The 10625-nt window shown below is 28.4% G+C and overlaps 1 protein-coding gene across 2 annotated transcripts; it reads left to right on the top strand.

Moving 5' to 3' along the window:
- The first annotated feature begins 316 nt into the window (after window positions 1–316).
- On the top strand, window positions 317–7852 carry LOC100209196 (large ribosomal subunit protein uL29). 2 transcript variants are annotated; one of them, XM_065790684.1, is made up of 3 exons: window positions 317–456; window positions 7380–7516; window positions 7605–7852. In XM_065790684.1, the coding sequence occupies exons 1-3, from the start codon at window positions 454–456 to the stop codon at window positions 7834–7836; spliced, it is 372 nt and encodes a 123-aa protein (XP_065646756.1). In that variant the 5' UTR covers window positions 317–453; the 3' UTR covers window positions 7837–7852. The 2 variants fall into 2 exon arrangements, with proteins under 2 accessions (XP_065646756.1, XP_065646757.1); XM_065790685.1 differs by lacking the exon at window positions 317–456 and adding an exon at window positions 837–872.
- The last annotated feature ends 2773 nt before the right edge of the window (window positions 7853–10625 follow it).

The raw sequence follows: 10625 nt of genomic DNA on the forward strand, positions 1-10625 counted from the left end.
TTTAAACGTTTTTTTTTTTTTTTTTTGTTGGTTGCTATTCAACGTTCTTTACCTAATGTTATTAAAACAACGTCTTGAATATTTTTAGTATTTCTAGAAATTAGTTGATCATTAAAACTGAAGAATCGCTAATTTTTTAATGGTAGTTTTAAAACTTGCGCTATCATGCTTACTATTTAGGATAGTTTTGTTTCCATGCACTAATCAGCACAATTTTTGGCAAAAAAAAATTTTATGATATAATTATAAATATAAAAAAACTTGAAGTTTAAACTTACCCGGAAGTATTTGATTCAAATATCAAAAAATCCTGGATTCAGCTGTGAATTTTATCTAAGTTTTTACTCTTGTTAAAAATAACATGGTTTATTTTTAAAATTTGTTCAACATTATCGGTTGCCGGTCCTTTTAATTACTGTCGCTAAAGAAGGAAAGAAATTCCAAGGCCAAGAAATGGTACTTATATATTTTATCATTATTTATCTTAATATAATTTACTTTTTTGTTAAAATAATATGGCTCTAATATTCGACTAAAGGTTACATTATATTTCTACAGTTCCATTTTTTGACTATACTGTATAGTTTAAATTCAATGGTGATGTTCTGACGTTGATGAGTTTAGTGATAAACTTTCAAGTTAATCAATCATTATGACTTTGTTTTATGTCAAAGTTATTAAACAATGTTCGTTTATAATTTTATAACAATAATTTTTTCAGGGACGAATAAAAATAAATTTATCATAAGTATTTCGTAATTAAGTAAAGTTAAATTGGATATTAATTGTAATATTCTTTATACTAATTGTCTTTATATTTTTTCTAAATAGTTAACTTAAAGATTAAAGAAAGCACAAGCTTTATTTAAATGGTTCGTAGCAAGTTTACTTCTCCTGGATTTATATCGATTTAACAATACTTGTAATTTAAATATGTACAAATATACCAATTGCATAACTTATAAGTAATAAAAAGTCTAGGTATTTTATAAAATTAATGAATTCACATTTTTAGGTTTGTAGTATTACCCATATATATATATATATATATATATATATATATATATATATATATATATATATATATATATATATATATATATATATATATATATATAATGAGTATAGTTAAATCAAAGAATTCATTACTGTTATAGTATACTAATGTATTGGAATCGTTCAATTAGTTTTACTATTAAATTCTTGAATTCAAGTAAATAAATTGAACTCATATAGGGGATTTAAGAAAAATACTTGCACAATCATACCACATTATCATGTTTAATTTTTTCGTAGTTTACAAAGTGGTACTTGTTATGTTAAATAATAACGTCAATTTTTTATAAGAGTTATTTTGCAGAGTATTATTGGGTAAAATAAGTTGTTTACCCAAAAGTATCTTGATGTTGCTTTTTTGAAGTCCATTAAAATATCAAATGCAGCTGAATATATTTGATTTATGAAGCCTTTGAGATTATACAGCCACGTGTCCAGGAATCGTCTCAATAAATTCATTAAGAATTTATGAAAAAATATGCAGGTTTTACTATTTAACAAATAGAGTGGTAGGCAGTTGGAATTTTTTATCACAAGATAAAATCAAATCTTCAAACAAAAGCACATTTAAAAATAGAATTGACAAATTTCTGAACTTTGGATACCAAACAATATTCATAAACTATTTTATTAATAAAATCTTTTTTTATTAATAAAATCTTCTTATTTAAAGCAATTATAGTCCAAACACCATGTAGCTATGACTCACCATCTTAAATAGTTTGTACAGTATTTTTTATATTATATTATAAAATTATAGTTTTTAATTTTTTTTAAACATGTAAGTGTTCAATATTCAAATAAAAATAAATGTACTCTTATTTTAAAAAATGATATGTTAGCTATAGTTACCTAATTACTTGGTTTTCTTAGATTTACTGTGTTCTTATTGGTTTTTCAATGTAAAAAAATAAGTATTTAGCTTAGAGTTGCTGTCATGCCTTTGCACTATCCATAAACTTACCAATTTTAATTGCAGACTCTAAAAGATTGTAATTTTTAAAAAAAAAGGAAAATAATGTTGGATAATTTTTTATATCAAAATAGCGCCTAATATTTTTATATTATAAAAAGTGTGTAAAAGTTTCAACTCGTTTTATACTTGATTATTATATATCTTTGGAAAGAGACTAAAATTAGTATTTCAATAGTAAAAATTTCATCAAAATATTAATTCAAAAAAAAAAGTTATGCACATTTAAAAAATTTGTGTGGACATAGAAAATAGGTTTTTAAACTTGACCCAGTAGATGTAAAAGAAAGTTTAAACTCGCAAACAACCTGCTAATATTAATTTGTTCAAAATTATGTTCGCATAAACAGATTTTCATTCCGTTAAAAAAGAAGTCTGATAATATCCAAATAATCTCTTTTTTTTTTTTTTTTTTTTTTAATATCAAGTTTTATTCAAAATTTAAAAAATTCAAGCCAAATATTTAATATTACAAGAAATAGTTTTATTAATTGAAAAATGAAAGCGTTGTTTGTTTCTTTATTTGCCTTCGTTAATACATGTTGGCATTTTATGTTTCTATTACAATTCAATAAAAGAAAGGGGGTGAAATAGTTAAGACACAATTTTCCAATTTAAATGAGTGGAGATGATATAATAATATATTTTTATCTCATAAAAAAACTGTAAAAATTTGTTTATAACTTTATTAACACTTGTGCACAAATTTTTTACTATTTAAAATTGATTCTTAATACTAAGAAGTCAATTGTTTTATAAAACACTACTATAGTATATGGTATATATTTTTAAAAAAATTTTTAATTTACCTATAAATTATTTATTACATTTGCAGCAAAAATTTGCAAAAAATAAATAAAAGAAATAGTGACTAAATACATTTAGAAGAAAAATTGTTTCAGTCAAATACAGCAATTATTTTTATATTATAAAAAGATTTTTATTTAAACAATAAAATAATCATTTATGAAAAAAAGATAGTTAATGTCACAAATTCATCAACAAAGCAAATAAAAGTAGCATGTCGTAAACAATAAAACTATTTTAAATGCTTATTTAAATTTAAAACATCTTATAAAATTTTAGTATATGCATTTTCCAAATTACATCATAATTATTTGTAAAACCTTGTTTTTTCAAACTCTGATTTTTTTTATTTGGTCGTACATGTTTATTACGCAAAAATTAAGCTTTATTGCACAACTAGCTGGTTGAGTAAGTACTTTTTGGATGTATAAAAACATTAGGCTGGAATAGCTAAAATATTTTAGTCAGCACTTAATTAGGCTAATTGATTATCATTAATAATAGGTAATTATTTTCTAAGTCATTTGTACACACATACAAATAAGGTCTATATAATAGGAATCTTATTTGTTTGCAAAAAATGTTTATATGCTTAAATTTTTCTTGTCATAAATATTTCAATGTAGTGCGATAGATGTTAAAACCTACTTCTTTTGAGGCGCAACTGCCAGGTACACTGACTTAAACAGGCATGGGCGCAGTAGCGTATGCGTGCATCAACTGACTTAAATAGGCGCAGTAGCGTGTAATAACCTCTACTGAGGGTTTAGGTTTGGGCGTGTATTCTTTAAAACATAAGGAAAGTATTTTAATATTTATTCAACAAATAGTCAACTTCCCAACTCGCTTTCCAGACAACCTGAATCATTTACGTTCTCTGCTTGACTTATGTCTTTTTTCTGATCCTAGTCAGTGCTCAGTTTCTTCACATTCACCATTAAGTGCTTTTGATCACAGTTTGATCTCTCTAAAACTAATATCTCATTCTTCTTCATCACATGAATCCCCCTATTATCGTACCTCTTACAACTACCTTAAAGCTGGCTGGGATTCTTTCTGTGATTTTCTTTGTGATGACCCTTAGGTAGAAATCTTTCGTCTTCCTGTCAACAAATGTACTTCTTACATAACTTCGTGGATTCAGGCTGGTATGGAATCTTTTGTTCCCTCTCAACGATTCCATGTCAAGCCTCACTCTCCTTCATGGTTTTCCATGCTTCAATTGCAAATCGAAACCATTACTTCCATATCTATTTAAAAAATTTCAAAACAATTCTCCAGAAAACAGATGTCTGTTTATTACTGCTAGAAACCATTGCAAGAAGGTTTTGTCTAATGCCAGAGCCTGCTATTCTCAGGTTATGAAATCTTGTATCTCATCTCAAAAATTAGGCTCTCATGACTTCTGGAGAATCTTTAATAGTATGAATAATAAGGGCAAATCTTTAATTCCACCTCTCTTGTATGGTTCAGTCTTTTTCACCTCAGCTAAAGACAAAGATAAATTGTTTGCTAAAAACTTTTCATCAATATCATCTCTTCATTCCACTAGTTGCATTCTACCAGAATATTGCCAACAAACAGGTTAATCCATTGCTTGACATTTGTATCACTCCAGCTTCTGTATCTATAGTGATTTCCTGCTTAGACTGTTCTACAGCTTGTGGCCCAGACAACATACCTGTTATTGTCTTGCAGAGGTGTTCTCTGAAGCTGTCGTCTCTCAAAACTATTCAACAAGTGCTTATCAGAGTCTTGTTTTCCAGCCTGCTGGAAAGCAGCATCTGTTATCTCTATCTTCCGAAATTCTGGAGAGCGATCTGATTCGTTTAACTACTGTCCCATTAGTCTTCTTTCTATCATAAGCAAGGTTTTTGAATCTTTAATTAATAAACACTTAATTTCTCATCTTAAATCGAATAACTTTCTGATCATCAATATGGATTTCAATCATCTCATTTTACAGCTGATTTGCTAGCAGTAATAACCGATAGGTTTTATCGTGCATTAGATTAAGGTGGAAAGGTTAAGGTCATTGCTCTTAGCATTTCAAATGTTTTTAATAAAGTTTGGTATGCTGGTCTTCTCCATAAGCTTTCTTCTGGTCTATCTGGCAACATCTTTAAGATTATTGAATCCTTTTTTTCCAATTGTAGTATAAAAGTTGACCTCAAAAGACAGCACTCTTCATATCCTGTAACTTCAGGGGTTCCTCAAGGTTCTATCCTTGGCACTCTACTCTTTTTAATTTACATTAACGGTCTTCCAGATATTCTTACATCTAAAGTGGCATTGTTTGCTGATGATACTACCATTTATTCTTGTCATGATAAGAAGCCAACACTCTCTGATTGCTTGGAGGGGATATTTGAGCTTGAAAATGATCTCACTTCTGCTACAGCATGGGGCTCACAGTGGCTGGTGAACTTTAATTTAATTAATGAACTTTAAATCAGATAAAACTCAAATTTTTTTTAGCCAATCGTTGTCGTAATAATTTAGATCTTCCTATATTTATGAATGGTGATGTACTCAACAAGTCATCTACTCTTCATCTTTTTGGATTAACTATTACTTCCAATCTTTCTTGGAAACCATATGAAATCTGTTGCAAAATTAGCATCTGTTAAGGTTGTATCTCTTTATCAAGCTCGACACTTTCTTTGCATTTCAAACGCATTGTAAACATAGTTGGACCTGCTCTTGCTGTTAACCTCCAACTTTATCACAGTATGGTAATGTTGCTTCTCTTTTCTACAAATACTATAATGGGCACTGTTCTAAAGAGCTAGCATCTATTGTGCCATCTACTAAAATTCATTCTCGTGTTAATTGTCATTCAATTAAGTCTCATCTTTTTCTGTGACTGTTCCTAAGTGGTCTAAAAACTCTTATTCATCTAGTTTTTCCTCGAACATCAGTTTTTTGGTATTCACTTCCTTCATCTTGCTTTCCTGATTTATATATTTTGCAATCCTTTAAGTCATCCGTCGATCATTATCTTGCTCTACAATCTTCGTCTTTTCTCTTCCAGTAACTTGCAACCTAAATAAGTGGTTGCTTGCAGCCTTGTTGAAAGCAGAGATGTTTTTTTTAAAAAAAAAAAAGTTTAAATAGGATTTATAAATTAATTTAATTAGTATTGAAAAAATTATAAAGTTAAACTTATTAAATATGTGCATACAGTTCGATTGTATGGGTGTACAAATAATGCCTACTAATTATTTTATTTATAAAATTATTGGTTTTATGTTATTACCCCCATTTACTAAGGGTTTTGAACTAGCAAATTATGAGTGAAATTTGCAGTGACTTATAATGTATAGATAAAATGTTAGAACATTTTAATTCTGCCATTTTTTATTGAGAAAAACTTTACAGGGGAAGATATAAGTGGTAGTGGTAGAGCGCTTGCCTCATAAGTAAGAAGTTCATAGTTAGATCCCCACCACTTCCCTGCTAGTGCCGCGCTCGATTTGTTTCTCCATGAAGCAGCCTTGTTTGTTGAGGTTCGTGTTTCAGAGTTGAGTGAGGGTTGTAACCACAAAAGTGCCTCAACTGTAGTGGCCTTCTCAGCCTTGGGGAGGTGAATAATGGAAAAAAAGATGGCTATATTATTATTGCAATTTTTTTTTGTATTTTTTCTTTGTGCACTTTTTCTTAAAAACTTATAAAACAAATTACAAATGACATAATGCAAAACAGTGTTTGCGTAAGGTGGCCTGATTGTGCAAACTTTTTTTTGAAAATGAATATTTTTTGGACTAAATGCACAAAGTTTTGTCTGGATTTCTTTCTTATTTTTTGCTTATCTTACCAGTGCTGTATCTTGTTCCCCTCAATTGGGAAGTGTTTTAATGACATGTATACTAACCATAGGGAAAGGGTAAAGCTGTACTTTTCTTGTATGCTAAGGCTGCAAATAAGTCGTTTGCTTTTACGTTAAGTCACTTCAAAATAATATATTCATCTAATCATTTTTTTACATTTTATTGTAAATTAAGCACAATACTTAATACAGTGGAACTCTGAAAGTACAGTGTAGGCTTTTGTGAAGCTAAATAAGAAAAAAAAAAACATTTTGTGAGATTAAACTTGTTATATATATTTGTGTTATTTGTTATGTTTGTGTTATGTTATATATATTTGTGTATTCATCTCTCTAGAAGGGGGTCGCTACATCAAGAAGGCTATTGGATTTTTTTATTTACAGCTCTCTTTAAACTTTAAAATAGGTTTTAAAAAAATTTTAATGTTAAATAAGACCATCGCAGAGAAGTTTAATGCTGTACTTCCAGGGGTGCAAGTGGGTTTGATCCTTGGCTATTTTGAATGCGAGCCAATAGTTTTACCCCCAGCTTACTACTGTATAATATATGTGTATACACTACTATGTATTATATAGAATTATATTTGGGTAATGACATTTGAATAACGAATGAGTAATGACATTTAGATAACAAATGAGAGTGAATTATAATAATTAAATAACTATAATAATTAGGTTCCAGGATCAAAAGTTGTAGCATGTTAACATTTTTAGGTTAAAGTAAAAGCACACGAACTTAGAGGAAAGAAGAAAGAAGAGCTTCTTCATCAATTGAATGAACTAAAAACTGAGCTTCAGCAACTTAATGTAAACAAGGTTACAGGAGGTGCACCATCTAAACTTAGTAAAATGTAGGTTTTGTTTTTTATTATTATTATTTATTTATTTTCAATTGTAATTATAATTGAGTGTGACATTTTTTTTAATTTTTATATATAGAAAGGTTTTCCGAAAATCAATTGCCCGTGTGCTAACAGTTATTTCACAAAGCCAAAGGGAAAACTTAAAGAAGTTCTATGCCAATAAAAAATACAAACCATTGGACTTGCGATCAAAGAAAACTCGTGCTATGCGACGTGCTTTAACCAAACACGAAGCCAGTCTTAAGACTGTTCGACAGGTCAAAAAATTGAGACATTTTGGTATCCGTAAATATGCTGTCAAAGAATAAATGTTTCTCAAATCAATTGTTTCTTTGTTTTTCTTAAATCAATTGTTTCGTGCGTGTTATAAAACACTACCAGTTTCTCCTAATAAATTAATCTAGTTGATAACGCTTTGCTAGGATTATGATATTATTTTACTTAGGTTTTTTTGTTGATGTTTATTTTAATAAAAGGAATAAATTAAGCAACAATTTTTTGTCACCTAGGATAAAGTAGATTTTCATTCTTAGCAATTTTTAAAATTCATTACTGATCAAAGTCGACATTTTTTCGCTTTTCTTCCATTTTCACAATTCCGCTTAAAGTCATTTTAAGCAAATAATATATAGTAGCTTATATAATACAATACATAAGTTACATTTTAGTCAAAAACTTTTTTTTACTTGAAAAGCCCTACTTATCTATGCAATTTCTTTTCCAATCTTTTTTTAATACTGATCGATTAACCTTATCTTTTTCAAACCCTTAATTCTTTTTGGTTTCATATAATTTTGATTAATTTAGTTTCTTGATTTTTTTCTGTTAAGTATAAGTTCGTGATAAGTGCCTAAAGAATGGTGACCTTATCCCTTAATTTTAACAATCAACATCGTTATACGGTTAAAACAGATATTGGGATGTCCTGCGTTGAATTAAGTACAATTTCTTATACTTAAAACATTTTCTTCTGTGATTCGGCGTTGCTCTAGGTCACCCGAACAATGACGACTCAGATTGTAGCTATTTTCACGCTTTATTCTCAACACTCGTTTAACTGCGCATTAAAAAACAATAGTTTTTGAGGCAATTTTACCGTGTAATGCCACATTGCCGGCTCATTTTATACTCAGTTGTGCTTTTTTAACCATTTTCCTTTATTCAGAACATAAAGTTTATACTTTTTTTTAAATTTCAATACTAGGACAATACTCTTTAAACAATTTCAAAATATATTTTAATTAATCTATAAATGTTACAATATTTAACAAACATTGTTTTCATTACCTTTCTGTATAAAAATAATATAAAACACGACTGTAAAAGTTGAGTTAAAATATAAAGCAAGCAAACCCAAATTTTTGGCCGGTAGTATATATATATATATTAAATTGGGGGTTTAAAATTTATATTGTCATAATTTTTGTACGCTGAGAGATAATATTATATACTTATCGATGAATATTATTCAAGTTGAGAATAGTACAAAAAGTATTTTATCAACTTGTTAACCCTCACGTTTAAGGGGAGGATGAAGTTAGAGTGCTTTTTTGTTCCCAGCCTCCAATCATTGCAATTTTTTGAAAAGTCTTATTATTTGAGAGGATTTTCAAGATTGAGTGTCCTATTAGAAATTAAAATTTTTTTTTTTCAGAATTAAGGCATTCCTTTTTAAAAATTTTAAACTCTATATTATCATCAGATGCTGTCTCCTTTTAAAATAAAGTATTCCAAAATGACCCAAGAATCAGTTAGTATCACTAAAAAATGATTGCGACATGCAAGCCAGAGATGCGTTTTCATAGATTTGGTTTCATCAAGAAGAGTTGCCGCTCCGTTTCTCACTCCAGTATTACAAGCCGTTGTATCAAAAACCTGGGCAGCAATATTTTTCTTAAGATCCCATTCTTCTAAAACTTCTATAATTCCTCTACAGAAAGAAATTCCTGTACCAGGCTGAATAAGTTTAATTGATAAAATTTTACCTTCCGGGCAATTTGGAAAACCACTTACTAAAACAGTTATATAGTCAAACTTTTTACCAGATATTTGCTTCATGAGTTTCCAATCCCATTGAAAGAGTTAAATAGTCTGATTTAACTTTTGTTTTAAACTCTGAAATTGTACTTCTTGACATAATATGTCTATTTTGCTTACGCGCTCTTCTAGTTCTATTTATTGAAATATCCACTTCCTTAGCTTTAACACTAACTAAAATCATATTTTAGAGTTTCTTATACTTGTCAAAAATAAAAGCAATTTAAAAATAAAATAAAAAACAAAAATCTAGAACCAGGATTGCAGAAATATTTATCATTAGCTGTGCATTTGATAATTTAGATCTGTCAGCTGTTGCTGTAATCATTGGATGACAAATAAAGTTTCTTGGTAAAGTTAAATTTATATTTTGTAACACATCCATAATTTCGATAGATGATTTTAAATTATTTACTTTATGATTAATTATGATTGATTTTTTTTACTAATTATTATGACTTTATTTTTTTAATAATTATTATGGTTTTAAGTTATTTACTTTATGATTATATTATAAGATAATTATGGTTAATAGAAGAGCTCTGAAAATCAGAGCGCTCAGACCCTCTAGATCCAGCAACAAACCATTCTTTAGTCGAGTCACTACTTTTATCATTGTTAAAATCAGTTTCATTGTTGAATTTTTGTCTCTTCTTTATCGATTCTCGATTTTTCTTTTTCTTCTTTTTTTTTTTTCTTTTTAAGCTCAATTTTAATAAATTATCTCTTCCACCTATTCCTCCAGATTTAACTCCACATTTGAGAGCTGCAAACCAGGCAATATCTTTTTCTGCATCTTTACATGGTCTGGTTTTTTAAATCTTTCCATTTTGGAGAAAAATCTTTCCATTTTGGAGAACTGATATCAAAAATATCATCCATTATTTTTTTGAAATCTTTAACAAGTAAATCTTTCTTTGAAAATTTTTACGTTTAGACTTTGCAAGCTTTCCATTTATCATGAAGGTTTAGAATACTTTGAACAATATATTTTTCCTGCTTGCAAGGAATATCAGCTTTATTCCAAAATACTTTAACAGTTTTTATTGTCAATTAAGCA

This window comes from Hydra vulgaris, chromosome 02 (genome assembly GCF_038396675.1).
Source record: "Hydra vulgaris chromosome 02, alternate assembly HydraT2T_AEP".
In the NCBI taxonomy this organism is placed as follows: Eukaryota; Metazoa; Cnidaria; class Hydrozoa; order Anthoathecata; family Hydridae; genus Hydra; species Hydra vulgaris.

Excerpts from the sequence above, each read along its gene's own strand:
- LOC100209196 (XM_065790684.1), top strand. Across the intron at positions 7,517-7,604 it reads CCATCTAAACTTAGTAAAAT|AAAGGTTTTCCGAAAATCAA; the intron begins GTAGGTTTTGTT and ends TTTTATATATAG.